At 61.1% G+C, this 24,208-nt stretch overlaps 1 protein-coding gene across 8 annotated transcripts in view; it reads right to left on the reverse strand.

Moving 5' to 3' along the window:
- Window positions 1-564: 564 nt before the first annotated feature.
- The window catches only part of BAIAP2 (BAR/IMD domain containing adaptor protein 2), a 63,578-nt gene continuing 39,934 nt past the window's right edge, over window positions 565-24,208 (reverse strand). For 2 of the 8 annotated variants that reach the window (XM_061392615.1, XM_061392623.1), the window contains 8 exons: window positions 16,424-16,576; window positions 13,531-13,755; window positions 13,182-13,431; window positions 12,328-12,529; window positions 11,406-11,474; window positions 10,972-11,134; window positions 9,143-9,177; window positions 565-1,346 (listed from right to left, as the gene is read on the reverse strand). In XM_061392615.1, the coding sequence (XP_061248599.1) occupies window positions 1,277-1,346; window positions 9,143-9,177; window positions 10,972-11,134; window positions 11,406-11,474; window positions 12,328-12,529; window positions 13,182-13,431; window positions 13,531-13,755; window positions 16,424-16,576 (1,167 nt within the window). In that variant the 3' untranslated portion in view covers window positions 565-1,276. Of the gene's footprint in view, window positions 4,967-6,615; window positions 6,664-7,018; window positions 8,493-9,142; window positions 9,178-10,971; window positions 11,135-11,405; window positions 11,475-12,327; window positions 12,530-13,181; window positions 13,432-13,530; window positions 13,756-16,423; window positions 16,577-24,208 lie in introns of those variants that run through there. The other 6 variants (XM_061392618.1, XM_061392622.1, XM_061392619.1 and 3 more) reach the window with 6 other exon arrangements.

Below are 24,208 nucleotides of genomic sequence, written 5' to 3' on the forward strand. Positions count from 1 at the left end.
CCACCCTCTTTATCCCACTGTCCCTGGCACACCTTGGTGAGGGAGACAGTGACCTTGGGCCCCCAGTGTGCCCGGGTGGGGGTGTCTTCCCAGAGCAGGCCGGGGGGACTGACGCCTGCAGCCCTCGCTTCCTGCCTGGTAAGCTGGCCCTGCCTAGGAAAGGCTGAGTGGGGGGACTCCTCTGGGAAGCTCTTCCCCCCGCCTTTCCCTCAGCATGGGGCAGCAGGGGGAAGGGGTGGTGAGCCGGGAGCAAGGTGGGGCACCTGTGCACCCCCACCTTGACCATCTGTCTTAGGACCTTGCCTCGCTCCACCTGGCCCGCCTCCAGCTTCCCCCAGGTGAGAGACCTCCCGAGAGCCCCCCCGCCCCCCACCACCCATCCTGGCTTTGTGTTCTGGGGTGTGGGCAGGCTGAAGGTGGGGCAGGGCTCCTAAGCACCTCCTTGGAGGGTCTGGGAGGTGAGCGAGCGCTGCCTGGGACATCTCCTAAGATACGGACTGCTGTCACCAACGTGGTTAGCTTGGCTGTATTTCAGCTTCAAACGTCAAATACCACAGACCCAGGAAAGTTTCTAAAATCTTGTATTTCAGCTGAAATAGGGAAGCAGCCAGGGCATCAATGGGGGAGGCTCACCCAGGCGTCCTGGCCCAGGACCGCCTCAATGGCACACAGCTTGGGGACCCAGGCCACAGCATTGATCCCCCTCCTCGGGGCCAGGGAGGAGAGGTGGGCCCCTGCAGCCATTTCTGGGTGGGAGTTCGGGTATGGGCAGGGAGAAGCCCCCCAAACTGCCAGTGGGCACAGGGAGACCCAGCAGAGGCCCAGGCAAGAGTCTGCCGGAGGTACGTGTTCTTAATAAATCCGTCTTCTGAGACAAAGGGGCAGGCCCTCCGCTCCCCGCGCCCTTGTGTCCTGCCTGCAGGCACGCACAGGTGAGTGGCCTCATGACTGACCGGACAGGGGCTCCCCTGCAGCTACAAGCCGACGGGATGGCCTTCTGTGCACCCTGGAGGCTCCCAGGCCCACACAACAGACATGCCTGATCCGAAAGGTTGGCCCCGGGGCCAGCCCCCCTTATTCTCCTCAACCATGGCCCAGGTGCCACCTCCTGACCCTGTGGGAAGGGCCAGGGTCCAGCCCAGGCCAGACTGAGGTCGGGGCAGAAGGGTTTGGAAGGAGGGAATTCTCTAACAGGGAACAAGCCGATTGTAACAAAACAGGGGGCGGGGCGGGGCGGGGGGGAGGGGCCCACAGGCAGTGGGTGCAGACGCGGTGGTCAGCTGAGGAGTGGGGCAGACCTGTCATTGGTCACTGTCGGCTTTAGCTGGACGCTGGCGAAGGGGTTCCTGGGGAGAGGAGAGAAGAGCCATTTCAGTGGTTTTCAGGAGAGGCGCTGCGTGCTGCCCTGCGGCTGTGGACAGCACCAACCCCCACCCCCGCCCCCAGTCAGCCTCCCGGCTCAGAGCTGGGGGTGGTGGAGGCCCCGCCTGCAAGGCCAGCTGAGCCTCAGTGCACCACCCTCTGCTCCCAAACCTGTCCCGCTTCAAACCGCAGGCCCTCCCAGGGCGAGTCGGCTTGGGAGGGCCCTCTGCTCCTTCCACATGCGCCCCAGTCCTCTCTCTGCGGCCCGAGGCAGCCCCCCATGAGCTGCATCTGAGCTTAGCGTGCAGAACCCCCCCAAGGCCCAGTGTTTCCCCTCACCCCCCACCTGCCTGAGCAGCAGCTGAGCCCGTCTGCAAGGACACGGCCATCGACACAGAGACAGCTCAGCAGAGCGCACAAGCCCAGCCCATGCGTCCCAGACCCACACGACAGACAAGGCGCAGGCACAGTCGTGGCGAAGGGGCTGGTAGGCGTGGATGCCCACAGCCCCTGCGGAGGGGCTGACCGTCTCCTCAGAGAGGAGCCGTTCCACCCCTGGGTGCCGAGACGGCGGCTGACGGACAGACAGATGCATCAGACAAGGGGCTGAGACAGAACAAGAGGAGCGCAGGGTGGGGCCGGTGTCCGGCCTCGAGCTCACGGAGGCCTCTCCTCCTTGGTTCCCAGTGGGCTCGGAGGACCCCGCCCGGGCGGGGATGACATAGGACAGCAGGCAGTCCCGGGGCGACAGCACAGATGGCACGGAGGACATGGAGGGCTCAGCACGAGCAGAGCCGTTACCTGGGGCGGGGTGGCCTCCGGTGCGGCCGGGTGTCCGTGGGAGCTGGGCAGGCACTCCATCCAGGTGCCCAGGAAGAGCACGAGGAGGGGCACCCTTGTGTGTGCCTGAGGACCTGGCGCTTTCTGAAACACTGAGGCACACTGGACTCAGCTGTTTAAAGGTCAACTAGGGAAAAGAGGCTGACGCCGCAAAGCGTGGCTTCCGCGTCTCCAAGACACCGCCCGACAGCTGACAGCACCCACGTCGGCCTCATTTCCACCCCTGCCTTGGCACATCTGCACCCAGCTGGTGGGGCCGTGGGCTCCCTCCCTCAGGGCCTCTCTCTGGTCTCCTTGGTTCTGGTCTGTGCAGATATGCTTCGGGCAGGGACTGCCTGGCGATTCTGCTGTGACCAGGGTCATGGACCCTGGGACAGGGTGCAAGGCAGCCATGGGGGCTGCTGCCCTGATGGGACTCTGGTCCTGGAGGAGGGCTCTATGCCCTTGGCTGTCCCCAGCCAGGGTCAGGGCAGGTGGTCCCAGGGGGCCTAGAAGTGGGGCAGGTTTGTCCATCCAGAGCTGGGGACCCAGCAGAAGTGGGGACCCAGAGAAGGGAGGATGGCACGTGTGCTGATCAGAGTCGGGGGCAGAAGGGGGCGCTGGCCAAGTGTGTCCCAACACACCTACAGTCTCATCAAAAAGGGTCGGTGGCCAGCCTTGTGTAAATTAACGAAGTTAGAATGCACCCTCACACCCTACACAAAAACAAAACTCAAAATGGTTTAAAGACTTAAATGTAAGACATGACACCATAAAACTCCTAGGAGAAAACACAGGCAAAATATTCTCAGACATAAATCATACCAATGTTTTCTTAGTCTCCAAGGCAACAGAAACAAGAGCAAAAGCAAACCACTGGGACCTAATCAGACTTACCAACCTTTGCCCAGAGGACGCCATAAACAGACCACCGACGGACTGGGAGGAGATGCCTGCAAATGATGTGACTGACAAGGGCTTGATTTCCAAAATATATGAGCAGCTCATACACCTCAACAACGAAAAAGCAACCCAACCAATAAGTGGACATAAGACCTAAGCAGACGTCTGTCCAAAGAAGACACACAGATGGCCAAGAGACACGAGCAAAGATGCTCAACATCACTAATTGTTAAAGAAATACAAATCAAAGCTACACCGAGGCACCAACCTCACACTGATCAGAACGACCATCATTAAAAAGTCAAAAATAAATGGTAGAGTGGGTGTGGAGAAAAGGGACCTCTCCTACACTGTTGGTGGGAAATTGGTGCAGATGCTATGGGAAACAGTATGTGAGTTGCCATGTGATCAGCAATCCCACTCCTGGGCATAGATCCTGAGGAAACGAATTCAAAAAGATAAATGCACCCCTATGTTCAGAGCAGTACTAGTCACAGTAGCCAAGACACAGAAAAACCTAAATGTCTATTGACAGATGAATGAAGTAAAAATGATTATGTATACAATGGAATATTACTCAGCCATAAAAAAGAACGGAATAATGCTATTTTGCAGCAACACGAATGGACCTAGAAATTATACTAAGTAAATCAGAAAGACATCATATGATACCACTTACATGTAGAATCTAAAAAATGATACAAATGAACTTACCTACCAAAGAGAAACAGACTCACAGAGAACAGAGGTGTGGTTGCCAAGGGGGAGGAGGGATGGGTCTGGAGTTTGGGATTAACAGATGCAAATTATTATTTATAGAATGGATAAACAAGGTCCTACAGTAGTGCGGGCAATTATATTAAGTATCCTATGATAAACAGAAAATAATATAAAAAAGAATGTATGTATGTATAAATGAATCACTTTGCTGGAGGACAGAAATTAACACAGCACTACAAATCAGCTACACTTCAGTTTAAAAAAAGGAAGGACTGGTGGCACACCCACAGCGTCACCTGCACCAGGGAGACCTTCCCCGGGGCTGCCCGGCTCAGCCGCATGGTCTTCATTTCCTCCCCCAAACTGCGTGACCATGGAAGCGTGTGCTGTGTACGCCCTGCAGGGTCAGAGGAAGCAGGTGGTGGCTGCAATTGCTCCAGGCCTCTGGAGTAACTCTCTCCTGCAAGCCCTGGCCAGAGACTCTGGGGTGGGACACCCTTACCCTTTAGCACCAGAGGAAAGGGCGAGGCCCCCATGGGTGCCCACTACCTTCTGGAACATTCTGTGAAAGGACAAGCTTATAAGCCACTCTGACGGGGACACTTTAGTGGCCCAGGGTGGGTGCTGGGGTCAACGCTAGGATGACAAAACAGGACAAGATTTGGACTGAAGCCACTGTCGATCCTCCTGTCCTGCAAACGTCTGTCACCGCCGGGGCGGATGCTGGGGCCAGTCAACAGCGGACCACCCAGACATGGAACAAGCACTTCTTAACCCAAACGGGAGATGTCGGAGTGTGCAAGGGTCAGAGCTGTCAGGATGCCGGGGCTCCTCCCCCAGGGAGGGCCACGAGGCACTCTGGCAGAGGACCAGGGGCTGGGCTCTGTCCCCCTCCTGAGCAGGGACATGGGGACAGCGGCAGCTTTTACATGGAATCCATTTGCCGTCCTGGATGGGGGCAGGCCTGAAGTCCTGGGTGTGGTGAAGGCAGGAGTGAGCCAGGCCCCCTGCCCTCTGTCCCCACTGCCCAGTCCTCTGCAGACTCCCTGGCCTGATAGGGTGGGACCCTTGCAGCCGAGCAGCGTTCGGGTCCAGTCTCCTGAAGACATCCGTCACTGAGGATTTGGGGGAGTCACCTTCGGTTATCTTCTGGATCCACTTCCTGAATGAGAAAGGGGGTGGTTCTGAGAACACCTGGGCAGCACGAAGTGCGGCTTGTATCCTGGAGCGACTCCAGAGCAGAGAAGGCACGGAGGGCAGTTACAGCACATATTCCAACTTGCGCTTAGACGTTTTCCTCTTACAACATGTCTTCCACAACTGCAGAAGTCGGCCCTTCTGGACTTGACTTGGTCTCTTCCCCAGAGCTGTGAGCTTGGGCAAAGCCGAGCAAGGTCCCGCAACCAACCAGAGGCGCCTTGTGACACCCCTGCCCCGGGAGAACCATCCAAGGACAGGCCGTGGCCGCTGTGCTGTGTGCTCCCCAGCCCACCGTGCCCCTGGGGCTCTGTTCCAGGCAGAGGCCAGGCCAGCCTCCCTGGGCCTTCACCCCCTTCCAGTACCTCCAGGGGATGAGATCCACTGGGCCCTGATAACTCAGAGTGACCACAAGGGCAGTAGAGGTGGGGGTTGCTCAGCTGGGGGCAGGAGATGCAGGTGTCTCAGAGCATCTCGTAAAGGGAGGGACAGAGGGAGGGGAGAAGGATGGCCCAGGCCATTCACGCTAAGCCAGCGTCAAAGCCATTTCCCCCGACACCGCCATCTGAGGAGCACTTGTCTCCAGAGTTATCCAGGAATCACACTGAAGCTCAAAAGAGAAGGGCAACGACATAAACAAACACCGAACAGCTTACAACCCTGGTGGTTCAGGAGTTAGGACTTTGCACTTCCACTGCCAGGGGCCTGGGTTTGAGCTCTGGTTGGGGAACCAAGATCTCACAAGCCACACAGTGTGGCCAAAACCAAACCCAAAACTAAACTCAACAAAGGTAGCAAAGAGGGAGGGTCCAGGTCCTGCTGGAGTGGCCCGGCTGCCCATAGGGAGGTCAGCATCACGGTGACGACCAGGGGGTGAAGGGACCGCTATCTTTGTAAAGGGCCATGTGCCAGCTTCACGTGGCAGTCTTCCCAGGGAGCGGGGCTGGGGTGGGACGGGGAGCAGCGCTGCCCTGACCCAGGCACAGGCGCCCAGAGCGGTGGGCTCTCCCCACCTGGCTGCCAGTGCTTGCTTTCCAGAGGCACCAGGGAAGAGACCGTCACCAGGTGGGAGTTGGAGGCGGCCACTGGGGCTGAAGCTGGAAAGCCTGACGTAGCCCCTCAGCCACTTTGGGGCAGAGGGGAGGTGAGCGTGGCACACTGCCGGGCAGAGGCGTGTGCCTGCTCCCCCTGCGTGCCTATGGCTCTCTCCACAGCCATGGCAGTCTCCAGACCCGTCCTGGTCTCCCTAGCCCTTGAGGGGCTTTGATACTCACCAGCCCAGGAGCCAGCCAGGCCAGGTTCAGATCCACGCCCAGAGACTGGTCTGAAGGGCATTCAGCCCAAGTAGCCCAAAGCCAGCCTGGCAGCTGATCACCAGGCTCCACCCCGATTGTGGCCAAAGCACCCAGCAGAGGCACAGGGAACCCAGACAGACGACCAGGCCAGACCCACCAGCTTCCAGAGAGAGGAAACCCGAGAGCCCAAGGACAGGTCCAAGGGAAGCGAAGGCCAGAGCTGAGAGCAGAGGCAGGCTCAGCAGAGGCCCAGGTCAGAGGGTCTCCGGAGCTGCTGGGAACACAGGCTGACCAGCACAAGAAAACCAGGGCAACTTACTAACTCTAGCCAGGGGCCGCTCAAAATCTGGCCACTTCCACATCGGCACTGCAAGGAAACACAAGGCTTGGTTGGTGCAGGTAGAGGGGGTGGGAGTGAGGGCTGAGGACCCCGAAGAGACGCAAGCTGGACGGAGGATGGGGGCTCCTGGCAGTTAGGCACGCTGCCTGGAGCCAGAACCACCGAACGCAGGGCGGAGCTGGTTGTCCAGCCCCAGGAGGGTGACCCGGGGTCAGGCCCACGCAGCTCTCACAGGGGCGGGGGCCTCCCCAGCTGCGCCCAGGGAGAGCCATGTGGGCCAACAGTATCTGCACCTTGGCTGTTCTGTCGGCAAGGTGGCCGGGCTTGCACAAGGCCCAGGAGCACGCAGCGGGGCTGGAAGGAGGTGCCACATTCAACCGGATGCAATAAATAAAACTTTTATTCAAACAACTGCAGTACAGGGCACAATTCAGATTTAAAAAAAAAAAAGGGAAAGGAAACAGGAAAAATATTTTCAGCACTTTACATCTTCATACAAGTTTTGCGGTTTTGTGTCTACATTCATCCATTGAGCATGGAATCCCCTGGATTTGAGATCTTTTAGCAAAATTAGAACACCAACATAGAAGGTTCTTTTTTTTTTTTTTTTCCACAAAGGTCCGTGTTCTGGCTTTGTTTTCTCCTTAAATTATAAAACAGGGTCTGTCTGCATCTTGAGCTGCTTCTCTCACACACGCTACCAGGCATGTCCTAGCCCACGGGAGGGGGCAGGAAGGTTTGGCTAAATCACATCAGAAAAAGGAGGGTCCACAGCTTCACGGGGGCTCCCGCGGTGGGAAGGGCAGAGCAGCTGCGCCCTCGCTCACTTCCCAGATTCAAGGCGTGAAGAGGCAAAACCAGTAGCCACTCAGTCCAGCGTGTCTGCTTCTGAAGCCACCGAGACACACAAAGAGACGAGAGCGTTTAGGGAGGATGCGGCGGGGTGCCTGGAGCCGCCCTCGCTCCGTCACAGGCTGGTTAGAGAAACGATTTCCAGAACACGTGGGGGCGGGGGTGGTCTCTGGAGGTCTTTGGAATGTCCGAGTGCGGCCGGGCCCCCTTCCTGCCAGCGCCCTGTGCAGTTGCAGCCATGGTGCCCGAGGCTGGCACCGCGTTCTGGTCTGCACATCGTTCAGTGGCATCCGGGACCCGGGAGCCGTCAGGGGCCCGGCCTGGCGGGCAGGGCCGGGGCCTCCCTCACAGGAGCGGCCAGCTTCCTCAGGAGGCCCCCCGGCTCAGCCCCAGCCCCTCTCTGGGTGCAGCCCAGAGCCTCTCGGGGCCCCCAGCACCCCCTCTCCCGACACAGGTGCCAGTGTGCGCTGGGGGTCGGACGCGAGATAACAGTGCGCACACCGGAGTCCATGCAGGTCTGTTTTGTTTTTCAGGAAAAAAAGAAAAAGTCCTTTTCCTGTTTTTCATCTTTTTGTTGTTTTTTTGTTTTGTTTTTTTTTGAATTTTTCTTTTTCTTCAAACTTTAGACCTGGCTCATGGTGAGCCTTCAAAGAGGGACAGCGCGGCATGAGTACGGCGGTGGAAGGGGGGCTGTGGCGAGGATGCCCCGCCGGCGCCAGCTGGCCACCTGGCGGGACGCACGGGGGCGCAGGGGCGGGTGTGTAAACACAGGGAGCGGAGATGGGGCAGCACCATGGACCCTGGGGGATCACAGAGTCTGGGGTCACCAACCGAAAGGCGGGGAGGGGGCAAGTGGGAAAGAAAAACGACCCAGGAAGACACCAACGAGAGCGGAGGAGACCGATGGAGGCCAGACAGACCGGGGGGCGGGGGGCGGCGGGAGCTCTTCTGAGCAGCTGCCCGGTCAGCGTCCTCACACTGTGGACACCAGCGTGCCGCTGCCGCTGTGAACAAAGCACAGGACAGCTGCCGGGCCACACGCCTCCCCGCGGCCGGCCGCCTGGCCCTCAGGGAGTGGGGACAGGAGACCCCCAGGGCCAGGGCGGAGCCCAGGTCAGGGGCACAGGGGGCAGATGAGCCCCGCTCCTGGCCGAGAAGAGACACCTGGACTCCAGGAAAGAGCCGGGCCGCAAAGCAACCAGGCCAAGGGGTCACGCGGTGGCGGTGGGCCGCCTGGAGGCCTCCCCAGGAGAGAATGGGAGACCCGAGAGTGGCTGCAGTGGGTCCCTGGCTCCAGCCTGGGCACAGGGCCAGTCCTGACCTCCACCCACCCACAAGGGGAGCATGAAGGCAGCTCCGGGAGGGGCCGCTTTCCCCAATGGGCAATATCTGGGGACCCCCAGCTGCTGCCAGGGGTCAGGGCATCCTGCACGGAGGGCCCTGCCCTACAGAGCGGACTGGGGAGGGCACAGCGGGGTGAGGGTCAGAGACCAGGTGCCCCAGGCCCCGCTCACTGTCTTGGAGTGGAGACACTGTGGTCTCCAGACAGGCCCCAACCGAGCAGGCCTGGGAAAGGGACCACCCGGCTCCAGCTTCCGGTGGGACGGCTCCCCACCGCCCACAGCTCCCGAAGACGAGTCTGAAAATCTCTTACCTGCTCACGGCCCGTGCCCCATAATCATCCAGACCCTGGTGAGGAAAAGGCAGAAACAGGTCAGGCTGGGGAGCCAGGGGCTGAGGCGGGGTCTGCAGGACAGGGATCCCTCCTGACCCCAGGGTGTGTGATGCTGCCTGCAGCTGAGGACACGAAGCACCCCTCCCAGCCCCAGCAGGGCCCTCCCCGATTCGCAGGGATGCCTCCTTATCTGGCCAGTGGCCAACGGAGAGCTCACACAAGACAGGTCACCTAGTGACCCCCTTCCGCACATGTTCCCTGCGGCCCTTAGCTGTGAGGGTCATGTGGTAAAAAACCCGGCATGTGAGGGCTTCCTGGGGACCCCAGAGTCTGAAACCGTGGAGGGTCGAGGGTAGGGTCTGGGAGGGGAAGCTGGGCTGGCAGAGCCTGATGCAGGGAGCGCAGCCTGCCTCATGCAAGCCTGTGCTGGACCCTGGGCGAAGCGTCCCCCTGAGCCCCAACACTCCCACTGTAGCTGCCTGGCCGCAAAGAAGCTGCTGCCCCAAAGCCACCAAGGGGTACTGGGGACACCCTCCTCAGCTCTCTTAGCCTTAAAACCAAGTCCAAAGACTGGAATGCAAGAGCAGCAAGCAGTGGTCAGACCCCTCCAGGCCTGGCCAGCTGTGCCATGGGGCCTGGGTAGGGCTGGAGAGGGACCGGGGTGTCTCACAGCTCAGCAAGTGGGCCCCGTGACCCCTGAGGTGCCACGGCTCCCCCAAGGCTGGATCCGCCTCGCCCTCCCTGCTGTTCGCCCTGACCCAGCCTCACTATCTCCAAAATGTTCCATCCAAAGGCCCAGCCACACCACCCACCTCGCCCCACTCACCACCTAAGTTGTCTCAAATCACGTGCTCACTGTGCCTAAATCATCAGTTCCCTGAAGACACCCTGGACACCTCATACAGCGCACACCAGCTGAGCCCTCCTCGTGGCAGGGAGGGGTGGGTGAGGCCGCTCACGACAGCCACCAGACACAGACATCTGGACAGGGCGAGTCGGCCACCACGTACCCAGAGCCCTTCCTTGCCTTGCCCACTTCTGACGTCACACTGTCAACATGGGAGCCCCCTGGGAGCGCCCCCACCCCCCGCTGTTGGGTCAACTCTCTGGCTGCCCAAATTCTAGAGAAATAGGAGTTCTCTTTGATTCCTCTCCTGCCACCTGGGTCCCCTGGCCCCCAGGCAGAGTGAGGCTCTGACCTGGAGACCAGCATGGAACAAAGTTGCTGGCCCCTGCCCACCGTGCCACCACAGCAAACGTCCTGGAAGTCTGGGCCCTCTCCAACCCACGAGCTTCCCAGCAGAGCTGTGGGGACCATCCACACTCACATCACGGGCCCACCTTGACCTGAAGACCACCCTGCACTGGAGGACCGCCGGGTACCCAAGCCTTGATCTTCTCCCTCTGGCTCCCTGGTTCCAGGTAGACGGACCACACATGGCTGGCCCTGCCTCCTAAGAGCCCAGACACGCTAACTAGAAGGTTCTGGTCACGTCTCAGGCAGAGACAGGGTAGCCATCCATCTGCACTCAAACCCACGACTGCAGGAGCCTCCTGGGTCTCAGGGAAGGAGCTCCTCCTCCCAAGAGGTGGCATCCAGAGTGATCCCCAGGCCGAGGGAAGGGCAGACAGAGGGGTAACCGCGCTTCTCTGGAGCCCTGAGACTATAGAGGATGCTGAGCTGTGACCCCTGAGCAGATCACTGCAGGGGTGTTAAGGCCGAATCCAAAGCTCCCGAGTACCAGGCCTTTTGGGGGAGGCACCCTGAACCCGCCCGCCTACAGCCCCCGCTGCGGCCCTGCACTCACCTGCGAGAACGCGGGCACGGCCACGCTGTAGGGCCTCTGCTTGAAGGCGCCAGCTGTCTGGGTGGGGAATGCCCGGGAGGACGTCCCATAGTCAGGGGGCGGGAGGGCCAGGTCCTCCTTGTCCAGGAGGTTGCCCGTGCTGCTGCTCTTGCCCTGCTGCAGGCTGTGGGGGTGGGCAGGGTGGTCAGCCAGGCCCAGCTGGGCCCCCCCAGCCCCCACCCCGCCCCCTCTTAAGAGCAGAGTGTAAGGCATGCCAGGGTGGTAAGGGGAGCCCAGTTCACCCTTGCTGCCATCTCGGGTGAGCCCCCGCCCCGCCTCACCCAGCTCTCAGACACCTCCACCCCTCACAGCACCTCCACACCCCTGGACCCAAGGGTCTCAAGTGTGCAGCCCCTGCCCCGAGCTACAGGCCATCTGCCCGCCAGCACGCTCACCTCATGTGCAACCTGTCCCCACCGTCGTTGTCCAGGACTCGGGTGTAGGAGAAGGGAAACCAGCCCCGCCTGGAACAGGAGGCCCCATCAGAGCGCGTCAGCTGGCCCCAGGTCCCACCCGTTCCCCTGCCCAGCTGCACACATCTGAGAAGGGGGTGCGTGCACACACTCCAGGGAGACCAGGAGACCCCACTGGGGCATCCATCCAGCTCTGGGCCACCTTGCCCTGGACAGGAGTGGGGCTGTGGGTGAGCGAAGGTGCCAGGACCAAGCAGGGCTCCAACTTCTTCAGCAAGCAGGATGGGATTCCTGGCTCAGCTCCACATGGCTGCAAAGCCACAGACCCAACAGGAGAGGCCGCCCAGAGCCCCCACGGGGAGGGTGCCCCTTGGCACTCAGAGCTCCCCACCCAGGATGGCGCTTGCCAGGAAGCCAGAGCCAAGCTCAGCCCAGCCTCTCCCTCCCTGGTGGAGGCAGGCTGACCCCTGGGCAGGGGTCTCTCAGCCCACCTAAAGACCCACGCACGATGGTGGTGGTGGTGGTGGGAGCAGTTGGAAGGGACAGCCCCTGACCTGGGCAGCTTCTGGCTGAGCGAGAGCCAGGCATTGGCACAGCCTCTTGGCAACAAGTGTCAAACTAAGCTGTGAAGGTGTGGCCCGTGACTCAAAGCCACTTCTGGAACCCTCACAAGGGTGGCTCACATGCACAGAAAGGCTCTGGGGTAGAAGGCTGGCTTCTCCTGACTGGGAGGCCATATGCACACGTGGGGTGCTGGACTGAGTCAAGGGACATAAAAGTGAGGGCTGGTGGGGGTCTGTCCCTCCTAACAGACCCGTGGGACCTGGATAATTGGTCTGAAGGAGGACCCAGGGACAGGACGCAGGGACCTGGGTCAGGAGGCTGACGCCCCCGCCGGACTCACATCTTGGTCTTCTCGCTCTCGCCGTAGTGCCAGCCGTCTCGGGCCTCGGGCACCAGCAGGGTGATGAGGTCACCCTCCTTGAAGCTCAGCAGAGTGCTGTTGTCCCCGGCCGCGTGGGAGAAAATGGCCTTCACCCGCATGCGGCCGTTGCGCTCCAGGCCGGCGGCCATGGAGCTCGAGCGAGGCAGGGTCTTGTTCTCAGCTGCTGGGAACATCAGGGCAGGTGTGAGGGGGAGCTCCACCCCACGCAGGGAAGGGCGCAGTCACCCTCCCGTCAGTTCGGCTGTCTGACCATGGGACGCTCGGAGCCCCCAGGTGGGCCTGGAGGTGGACGCTCCACACTTATGGATGGCTGCCAGGCCTCCAGGGCTGTCTGGCTCAGACTCCGGAAGGAGCTGGAGCTGGGGTGTGTGTGGATGCGGCCTCTGACCTGCCGCTCATTAGCTGGGGCAGTTCTCTGGGTCTTAGGCTCAGCTTTCCCATCTGCTAATGGGGAGACCCTCACAAGCCAAGGCCCACTGGGGGGGCTGCAGGAGGGGGAGTGCCGTCCATAGCAGACGTGCTGGAGGCAGGGCAAGGAATGGTCCCACGGTCAGCAAAGTGCTCTCCAGCGACACTCACCCGCTCTTGTCACTGGCTGAGCTGCTGGCATCCCTGCACTGCCCTGCCCTGCCACACTCACTTCACGGGGGAGCCCGGTCAAGCTCAAGGATCTGGGATGGAAATCTCAAAGCGGTCCCCAGGGTGCTGCACACACGCGTGCCGGTGAGCCTCCAGGCTCCCCCCAGCCTCCCCTCGGGGATGCCATGACTGCTGTGGGCCAGGTGGGCCTGGGGCCCCAGTGGAGCGCTTACTGGTGGCGTAGCTGTTCTTGGGCGCCACACTTTTGCGCACGGGAAGCGTGTTGGAGTAGGAGTCGCTCAGCTTGCTCTGAGACTGCGGGGGTGACGTGGACTTGGGCTGGGTGGCCTTGCGGTCAGCCCATGGGTTGTAGTCCTCGCTGTCTGGGCCCGAGACGCCATTCATGACGGGTGCGTTCTCCTGGGCAGACAGCCGCTGTCGACAAGAGGTGACATGGGTGTGGGGTGGCAGGAGGGCCTGAGCCTGGCAAGGTCTCCCTGTTAGGGCACCCCAGGATGCCAACCACTGGCACCAAGGGGAACCACCCCCACACCCACAGAACTTTCTGAAGCAAGGACTTACCCCCACAAATGGGGCCAGTTCAGGGGGCACCGGCAGGGGCTTGGCCCCTGGAATGGGGTCTGAGATGACCAGGTTGGACTTGGAGGCCGAAAGGCCGCTGGGGAGGATGGAGCCGTTACTGTTGCCCATCTGCTGCATCAGCTGCACGGCGCGGTCGGGGATCTTGTTGGGGTCGGCACAGGCCTGCTGCCATAGCGGCAGCTTTTGCGCCAGCAGCTCCTTGCCCTAGAGTGGAGGAAGCCGAACAGGGCGGGCGTGAGGGCCAGCTCAGGCTTCCGCAGCCGGGGGGGGCTTCCCCGCAGGGCCAGGAGAGCCCAGGGCCTGTGGTCCACCTCACAGACACAGCCCCTCGGCTCCCAGCTGGCACCATGTGGCTCCTGAAGAGACACACCCAACCCCAGGTAGGCACACCTGGCTGGGGCTGCTCTTCGCCAGGTGGGGTGCCTCAACCAGGTGAGCCACCTCTAAGTCCCTGACTCCTGACCTGGGAAAGGGGCCGGATATGGTACAGCATGCCCCTCAGCTGAGAGACCTCTCAGAATGAGGTCAAACCAAGGCCTGACCTGAGAGGGGCCTCCCCAGGGGCCTGAGAGAGTTGAAAGAACAGGAGCTCGCGTGGTCAGCCAGGGAACAGGATAGGCTCTTCGTGGGCCAACCATGAGGTACTAGAAGAGTGCCGTTCAGGTAGATTGAGGGCACTGTTGGGGAGGGACACAGCTGCCCAGGGCCTCCCACCCCAACCCAGGGGCCCTCGAGCCCAGCTGTCCCTCCAGTGTGCTCCAGGGTCTGCCCAGGACACAGGGGGCCAGAGGGCACAAGGGCCTGACAAAGCACGAGGAAGCTACAGGCCTGACCAGGGTCCCAGCGTGAGGGGGTGGCCAAAAGCAAGACACTAGCCTGAGATCCCCTGCAGCCCATTCAGGGGTCTTGGACCCATGGCATGGACACACTTAGGGCCCTGGAGACGGCTCTGCCTCCCCTGTCCTAGCCCTCTGGCCGACGTGGGCTACCCTACCTGTAGCACATGATACAACTGTGTTTCCATGCAGACCCCAGACCCACCCTGGGTGGAGCTTAGGGCAGTCAAGGTCTCCAGGACCTCGGATGGGTCTGTCCAGCCCTGTCTCCCCTCACTTATCTTCCCACTTCTTTTGACCTGTGTCTGGGGCTGGGAGGTGGCGCCCACATGGGAAAACTGGGGGATGCTGGACAACAGCCCTTTGGAGCAGGCCAGGGCCCCTCCCCCAACTTCCGGTTTAGACCAGGGGCCGTGAGGGCTGGCTGCTCATCTGCGTAGAACGTTTAACTGGAAAACAGCCAGGGCAGTTGGCTTACATGTCAGTGGCCACATTCCCTGTGCAATGGCCCAAACTGAAGACAGTTACAATCCAGCCTCTGGCTGAAAGGAACAGTTGATGGGTCTGGGCTGGTGGTGAAAAACTGGGTCAGCAGGAACCCTCACCAACAGGGACCACTCAGGGCTCCCCCTCAGTTGATGGCCCTGTCATTTCAGGCCTGAACCCAGACAACAGGGAAATGTTAGCTGCCTGCTGCTAGGAACAGCAGTGGGGCTCTGCCTTCATGCCCTGGTGCCCCAGACCCGGGGCTTGTGCCTTTCTCAAACCTCCTGGGGGGCTGGGGTCGTTTCTTGGGAAGTCATCTCGCATACACACGATCTGCCCTCCCGCAGGAAACAGAGATGGTGGCATCCTAGAAAAGAATGGCTTTCCTGCCTTCCTTCCATCACGGATGGGTCCTCGCTCTCCTGAGCAGCCACAGGGCCCAGCGGCCGCCAGAGGGCGTACACGCCTGCCGCACGGCTGCTGGAGCCGTGTGGGCGCTGCGGCGGCGCTGCCGGAGCACTGCAGCTCTAGCAAGCACCTCCCCGCTGCCAGCCAGTCCTCCAGGCACAGGACCTGAATGCAGTCTCACGTGGCGGGGTGGCCCCACCCCGACCCTGCAGAGGACACAAGGCCCATCACTGTCCTTGCGCTGCACCTGTGGCAGCAGCAGGCCCTCGGGCAGGCCCGGGCAGGCAGGAGCCTCTCCGTGGAGGCTGAGGGCATCTGCCAGCCTGGGGACCAGAAGCTGAGTCAGATCAAACACGTGTGAGGTGCTGCCCCCAGAACACCTTTACGGAAAAACGACACAAATGAGGGTCTCCCTGGTTGGCTAGGGCTGCCTAACTACACCTAAGCTCTCAGAACATTCTGGAATGTTCCAGCTGACAGCTCTGACCCCACTCCAGTTCCTACCTGTGGACTACGGGGAACAGAAGCCCCACCGAAACTATCCGTTTTTTCAGGGGAGATGTGTACTCCGGGTCGTGCTGGCCTTGGGGGGCTAAGCTGGCCTCTATAGGGGCTGGTACTGCAGCACCTCCCAAGGAGCTTGCTCCCTGGAGAAGACCCTCTCAGTGGGCTACTGATGTGAAAAGTGAAACTTGAAGTGTTGTTCAGTCATGTTCCACTCTTTGCGATCCCATGGACTGTAGCTAGCCAGGTTCCTCTGTCCATGAAATTCTCTAGGCAAGAATACTGGAGTGGGTTGCCATTCCCTTCTCCAAGGGATTTTCTTGACCCAGGGACTGAACCCTGGTCTCCTGCATTGCCAGCAGATTCTTTACTGTCAGAGCCACCAGGAAAGCTTGAGTTACTGGTGTAATTGCTCTCAAAAAAAGCACCTGGCAATTTCTACTGGGAGTTGTAAAACATCTGCAACCTTGACCTGGTAACTGTCCTTCCAGAACTCTCCTCCTGAGGAGATCGAAAATGCACGGGACATTCAGCACAGTGTTCCCTCATCACAGCTCAAGGTGGGGCACGCCCCCGTGTTCCCCAGGGAGGCAGTCTCTGCCAACGAGGGCCCAGTCCCGGGCGGAGCGAGCACCCACCTTGGAGTGGTAGGCGGCGGAGTTCTTGGCCACGGCACACTGCTTCTCCACCAGGAAGCAGAACCTCCGCCTCTCCTCGGTGAGGGCGGTCTTGTAGCCGTCGGACACGTAGCTCTCCAGCTCACCCTGCTTGTTGCCGATGGCATCGATGTACTGGGGGTGGGAGAGGCAGATGAGCCCGCAACGGGACAACACCCCGTCAACCTCCCGTTCTGAGCAGCCCCACAGAGGCGGAGCACACCTCCCGGCCAGCCCACCAGGGTGGGTGCTTGGCCGTGTGGCCACTCACTTTGGCCAAGAGACTATCCCGCTGAGCCACTGCCCCCTGGCGCCCTGGCAGCTGCATGTGTGGGGACCATGTGGCAGACTGCCCGGTGAGGCTGGTGTGGCAGCTCCCTCAGACCCAGACACCAACCATAAAAGCCATCCTGATAGTCGGAAGATCAGGACAGCTCAGCTGGCACTGTGCGTTGGAAAATGACTAGTTCACGCACGAATCCCATGGGAGTGGGCAGAGCGCACAGTTCGATGCTACAGCACACCAGAACGCTCTGGTTCTGCAGGATGGAAAGTTCCAGTAACAGTCCCAGCAAGACTCGGGGCAGCTGTCCCAGGGAGGCCTGCAGGCCCCCCGCGTCTATGTGCGGCCCTGCCTCTGGGATGCAGGAGAGCCTTCCAGCCCCCTCCCTGTCTCCCCTCTCTCCCCCAAGCCCACTCCACGCTCCACAAGGGGCACAGACTCCTCTGTCCTGAACTGGGATCCCCCTCTACCGCGCCGGCCGGCCGAGGGGACCAGCCTTCACAGAATCAAGCCCCATCCTCTGGCAGGGGCAGACCCGGGCCACGAGGGGGTGGCCTCCCCCGCCTGACTCACCGCCTCCCCCACAGCTCTGACTCAGCATGGGTGGGTGGTGCAGAGCCGGGTGGGTGCAGTGCAGGCTGTTCCTGGCCCCTCCCTGGTCCCCCCTTCGCAGCGGCGTGCAGCTGTAGGGCAAACGCCTGCTGGGTGTGGGCCGTCCCCAGCGCTGTCCCCAGCTCAAGGCTCTGCCAGTGTGAGCCTGCCTGCCCAGCACTCTCACCAGGACAGGGACCCTGCTCCCCGCTGCATGTGCAGACCACCCTCCCTTCAACACTGAACCCCACTCTCCTTACCCTGAGAGCTTAAATGGCCCTCCACGTGGCCAGCCCACTCCCCGACCCCGGAGGAATCCGCCCTGGCCCTCCTGAGCAGCCGCAGGGCCAGCCAGGCCACGAGGTGTGCCTGACAAAGTTCGAGCAGGAGGGGAGAGGCCCTCAGGGCAGCCCTGCTGGCTGCCTCCACCAGCCCGCCTCCCTGCTCCCGAGCCCCACGTGGTGAAACCCGTGCACACCCAGACCTTCAGCCTCTGCCCCTCAGCCTGCAGAGTGGCTCCTCTAGAAGCGGGGGAGTCTGCAGATGTGGGGTGCCACAGCAGGCAAGGCTGTGCTGTGTGAAAGGACCCCTCAGATGCTGCCCACCAAGGGGCTGGCTCACACCCCAAAGCCCCCATGTGGACAAGAGGCCTGAAGGTGGGAACACCTGCTGGACACAAGGGCCTGGATGGGGCAGGGCTCGCTCAGAGATGGGGACACTGATGCAGGCCCCTGCTGCCCGCGTCCCATCACCTAAATAGCACCCGGCATTAGACCGAAACCCCCCAGGGCCTCCGCCCACTCTCCTCCGTGGCTGTCCTACCCACTCCGGGGGACAGTGGAACATCGGTGTGGCCCTGCAGGCTTCAACCAGCCCTGAACCAAGATGCCTCCCTTGGCCTGCTCTCAAGTACATGGCTGCACCTGGGCTCAGCTGTGATCCTGAGAGCCCCCTAAGGGGCTTCCAGAGTCTCTGCAAAGCTCTAGAAGGAGAACTTTGGGGTTTAACTCTAGTAAAAGCCGCAGCCAGCCGGTCCCTGGGGTCACCACCTCCCACCCTCCGGGGTGCCGCTCCAGTGCCAGGCAGGCCTGGGAGGCAGGGTGGGCATGGGGTGACTGGGTAAGAGAGGCTGAGGCCCTGAGAAGTCAGCACAGAGCCTCGAGAAGGCAAGCCCAAGGGAGGCACCCACGGTCACCTAAGCAGAGACTTTGGGGGCGGAGGAAGACACCTCCGTGAGCGGTCACCCCAGGACAGCGGTGTAAACCGGGACGTGGGCCCCCCGGGTCCACCCGCCCCGAGCCCGCTGCTGAGGACGGCTCCTCCTCTCACCGCCCGGCGTCCCATCCGTCCTGCAGCCGGTTTCTGGGTTTTCAGGCTGCGGTAACGTCTTTCACCTCAATGTTCCCACTCCCTGGAGGGGAGAGAAACTGGCTCCGGGCGAGCTGGCGCGGGGTGCTGGCCTCATTAGCTGCCTGGCAGCCTCCCGTGCCGGGGGAGGAAGCGGCGGTTTATTTTTAAGATTTCCATTTATTCAAACAAGCCCCAAGATTGGCCAGAAGCAGCTCAGGTCTCAGGCAGGGACCCGGGGGCTCCCGGAGCCACGCAGTGTCTTTCCAGGACCACACCTGCCCGGGACGGGGCAGGAGAGACGTCGCCCTGGCTGGGGTGCCCGGCCCAGGAGAGCTGACCCTTCCTCCTCACCCAGCATCCGGCCAGGACCCAGGCTGCCACTTCTGTCAAGGAATAACTGCCAGCCCTCCTGACCTTCCCCAAAGCTGCCTCCTTGCGGAGAGAGGCCATCACTTTGAAGGGCAGACCCTAGAAATCTAGGCCAAGTGAGGAGCTTCGTATCCAAAGGGGCGGGAGAGGAGGACACCCCAGGCCACACTGGCCGCTGTGGGCAGGGGACATTCCCAAACACGCAGGAATGCCCGCACTCTCTGGGACGGGCAGAGGACAGAACGTGCCTCACCTGACAGCCCTGAGGGGTTCCAAACAGGCCACAGAAAATAGCCTGAGCCTGTCCCCGCCACAGGGGGGCACCGTGGCCAGGCTCCCAGCGTCCTGACTCCCCACCCCCCACCCCTGCTCCTGGCTTAGCGGGTGCTATGGCGACGGCACTATAGAAACACCCAGCTGAAAGCATTTAAGACCCACGGAACGCTCCCACTTAGTCACCCTGGGCTGAACAGCCCTGTAATCCGAGAAGACAAAAGTGATTGGGACACACGTCTCCTCTGCAAGCGGCCTGGTGACTCAGAGCGGGGGAGGGGCGCTCTAGCAAACACCCGGGGCTCTGGTCTCCCTCACCCAATAGGCCACCCAGCTTTCCCACATTTCTCCAAATTTCTCCCATGCGGTCCCTAACCGCTGCAGCTGGGGAATGACAGGGGGACCCTTGGCCCTCAGCTGTCACTGCCCATGACCATCACTCCAAGGAGACAAGGAGGGAACCCCGGCAGCTGTGATGGACAGAAAGGAACAGCCGGAATGGGATGCCCCCAGCTGCATCCGGTCACTGGGTACGTTCTGGGGGCAGCCGGTGGCTTTCCTGGACCCTTGGACCCTGTGCCCAGGCCAAGAACAGGATGGCCAGCCTTCGGTTCAGCGGACTGTTAAGAATCTCTCTTAAGCACAAGAGCTCCAAGCAGGGCTGGGGACCAGGGCTGAGCAGAGGGCAAGTGCGCCCTCCTTCCCATAGGCCAGCAGGCGGAAAAGCCAGCAGTCAGCAGTATGGGGCACGTGCTGTGGGCACATTCTCAGGCAGAGAGCGCAGTGCCCCTCGCGGGTGACACAGACCCAGGGGCCCAGGCTGCCCATTTTCCTGAGAAGGGGCCCACAACCACCACTAGATCGGCAAAGGGTTCCGTGACCAAAGAGAGAATGTGAGGCCACTTTGGTCCACACCAGTGGGTTGGACACGCTGACAAAGGCCTTGAGGCCCAAGGGGACGGCTCTTAGTAATCTGCGAGCACCCTGAGCCAAGGGCTTCGGTGGCTGCTGGGGAGCCCGGGGGCTTCTGGGATCCATGCCACCTGGGTCTGCTTTGCCGCCCTGGGACCTGGAGGAGGGCAGAACCTGGGCTCCCGTGCCCACCTGCTGGGTGGCCAAGTCTCTGGACCCTTTGGGTCTCAGGTTCCTCAGGGGCTGAGACACAACGTCACCACCCAACTAGGCAGCCCCTCCTCACGTGACCCCAGAGGTTTCGCAGGTACGGAACTCACACCCAATTTCAAAGACTCAGCAGGAAAGAGACAAACACAACACACCTCACTAGTATCTGGCGCAATGATTACGTGTCTAAATAACACTCTAGATGTGTTCTGCCCAGTAAAACGCTTTTCCTGTATCACACTTATTATGTGCCCACCTCTCAGTGCAAAAAGACAGGGGCCATGTGCCTGGCGCTGCCCCCAAAAGTCCTCCCAGCTCTGAAAGCAGAAGTCGCTCCAGATTTCTCACAGTGTTATCTAGCTAGGCAGCCCACTGGGGGGGCTTAATCTGGGGAACTGGGGGTAGGTACGGGGCTGGGGGGCAGAGTCCCCCGGAGGACTGAGCAGATGATGCCATCTCGGGACACAGAAGCCCTAAGAGGATACTCTGGCTTTTCAGTTGCTTTACCCAGAGGACCTCTGCTTATCTCCAAGTAAAGAAGACATCCCACTGCTGGGATGTCTTGTCCATAGATGTCTTTCGCACTGAAGAGCTCTTTATAACAAGAACAGCAGACACATAAGGGGCTTAAACCACTGCCGTCAAACATCATGTGTTATCGGGACCAGCCTCTGCCATTATCTTTTTTGAAGATCTAAATTATGGTTATTTTGTTTTTGCTTTGTTAATTACACATCCCTTTAAATAGAACGAATCTCTCCCCTTTCTCAGACCGCAGTCTGAGCCCAGGGAGGGGGAGCCGACTGCCGGAACTGCCTGCTGCAGTCAACACAGGCCCTGGCAACAGCCCACACCCCACAAACCAGAACACCCGAGGCCCTGCTCTCAGCATCTCAGAGAGGGAGAGTGGAGGATGGCTCAGGACGCAAGGGGGGCTCTCAGCAGTTCTGGGTCCCCCGGCAACCCCCACCCCACTGGGTGGGTGGGCTGGGGTGGCTGGGCCATCTGCCCTCCTGACAGCAGGAGCCTGCCAGGGTCAGCAGCTCCAAGGACCAGGCTGCTAAGGACCTGGTGCTGGGCTGGCAGGGATGGTCAAGGGCCCCGGCCCGCTGCACTCAGGAAGCCGGTTTGGCCCACACTGGGGGTGACCCTGCCCCACATCTATGCCCACCCATCTGCCTCCAGCCTTCTCTTCCTGGGCTCTCACCTTTCCACTGCGGTCTCAGTGGCCCCTCCCTCAGAGCCTGCACAAGGGCGGGAAGGACGCGCTCTGTCCCCATGACCCCTGCTGGTCACACGTCACACACCAATGTGAATCCCAAAGGCACGCTGACTGCTGGGTTTTCTAACAGTCACGGTGCCCCTCAGAGGCCGAGGACTCCTACCTAATCAGAGCTGGGCTGGGGGTGGGGCCGAGGGAAACAGAAACGGAAGAAATCCTTGGCCAGGTCCTGCAGGATCTGTGAGGGGGACGTGCACCCAGAGCCTGGCCAGCTCCACCTTCCCAAAGGGCTTCACCGGGGACGGCTCATGGCACAGCCACACCTCAGCCCAGACCCTTCTGTCAGAAGCCCCGGAGACCGCTGACCAGCCGGGGGCCAGCTGCCCATCAGAATCACCTCGAAGCTTGGAGAACCTGACACTCAGGCTACAATACAGCTATGCACCCACGCCTGGGGAGGAGGACCCCAGGCCAGAGACGGCGCCAGACGAGGCCTGTGGCCACACACTGTCAGACACGCGGTGCGTCCTCCACGACCACCCCGTGGCACTTCAGCGCCTGTGAGCCGGCGGTGACAGAGGTGTGGAGCGTGACCTCGCCGTGTGGTCAGCGCTTGGGGCGCTCCCTACTTCTAGAAAGAAGCCCGCGTCCTAATTTGCGCCCCAAATGCCTCTAAGTGCCTAATTCCTGACCTAAAATCAGTTCTCTTCATGGAAATCCCAAAACACAGTCTCAATTACCAGCAGTTCCTGAAGATGGCCGGCTCTGACCCAGTCCCCGTCACGGGGAACCCGTCACAGGCTGACTGGCGGTCAGTCTCCCCTGGCACCACCCGTGGAGCGTGACCCGCGGGTACAGCCCCACCTCAGTGCTCAGTGCAGACGGGCCGCTCGGCAGCAGAGGTGCCTTGGGGAGGCATGTGGCTGCTCCAAGGGCTGACCTGTGCCTGGCAGGTGCCCAGAAGCCTCGCTACCCTCCCTGGTGAGTGTCCTGTCCACACTGAGCTCTAGTCAGAAGCAGAACAAGTGGGCCAGGGGCTCCAGAAGGCTCACGGGTGACCCCAGGGATTGCCCCGGGCAAGCCCACCTGTCTCAGGAGCACTGAGCCACCTGCCTGTGGGAGCACTGGGCGCACACCCACAGATGGACACCAGAGCCACAAGGCTCCATCAGTCTGGGTGTCCCATCTCCTCTGCCAAGGGGTGTCACAGCTCAGGTCAGCCCAGGCTGTGGCTCGGAGATGCCCAGGTGGGGGCCCTGTGCCAGCCATGGGGCTCGGGATCACCCCTACCTGCACATACTGCCCACTGGGCCACACATGGCCCAGACCCTGGTGAAGGTCCCCAGGGTGCCAGAGACTCTGGGACTCACAGAGGCTCCGAGGGAGCAGGGGGTCGCCAGTGCCTGGGGTCCTTCCCCATCTCCAGGGGTCCACAGTCCGGAATCCACCCCCACTCGGTGACAGTGCACAAGTACACCCGCTTGCAGCAGGCACGTCTAGCGGCCGGGTCACTGCGGTCCAGGCGAGGCCGGGCTCTCCAGGGCCGGGCTGTGAACTACAGTCTGGATGGACGGAGCTGCCCCCACGGCTGATCTGCTACTGGGTGGCCTGTGTGGGAGCACTGCAGGTGGAGGGGCGTTCTAAAAAACAGAGACGGGGAGAGCAGAGTCCTGCCCTCCCTCAGTAAGAGTCTTTAATGAGCCGCTTTCTGTGACTCGCAGGACCTTGGCCAAGGCGAAGGGCTGGGCCAACTCACCACGCCTGCCCTGCCAGCCGGGCACTCCTCCCGGGGAAACGGTGGGGAGGGAAGGGCTGTCACACCAGAAGGTCCCAGGGCCCTCCCAGCCCCTCAAAGCAGACATCAGAGCCTGGCTCCTGGGCCAGGTCCGCAAGGGTTCCAAGGATCAGAAAGAACAGCCCCAGGTGCTGAGGGGCCCTCAGATGCCCGAGTGGGTTGGGCATCCCCACAGGCCACCAGGTAGACCAGAACTGTCCACGAGACGGGCAGCTGGTGTACCTTCCACCGGCTCAGAGCACACCAAGCGCCTGCCCCCTGCCGCACAGACATGGGGTGAGGGACTCTGACGACCCCCAGCCTGGCCTCTCAGGTTCAGTGTCACCAGGGAACAAGAAACACTCCTCGGACTGCCGCTCTGCTTCCCGCCCTTAGAAGATAACTGGAACAAGGTCACGTACTGCCTGTCACCACGTGAGCAGCCTGTGCTGGATGCTGGGAGGGACAGGGTGGAACACAGCCCTACCCCGCCCCTGAGTGGAATAACCCAGGCTATTAACACTGCAATAGCACCCTCAGGAGACTAAGGGGCAGGTGGAGAAGAGGGGTGGGGATGGGTTTGGGAAAGTGAAAGATGCTACAGAAAGGCCGGAGCTGGGTTATTACTGCAACTCCGTGAGAAACTCGTGAGGAAGGGGCTGCAGAAGCCCACTCCCCTGCAGGCGTGGCTGCTTCCCACATGGTGGGTTGCGGTACTTAGCTGTCGTCCCCTGCCCATCCTCTCCACCAGGAGCCCCAGGCGCAGAAGGCACAGAGGCCGGG

This window comes from Bos javanicus, chromosome 19 (assembly GCF_032452875.1).
Source record: "Bos javanicus breed banteng chromosome 19, ARS-OSU_banteng_1.0, whole genome shotgun sequence".
NCBI classification, from domain to species: Eukaryota; Metazoa; Chordata; class Mammalia; order Artiodactyla; family Bovidae; genus Bos; species Bos javanicus.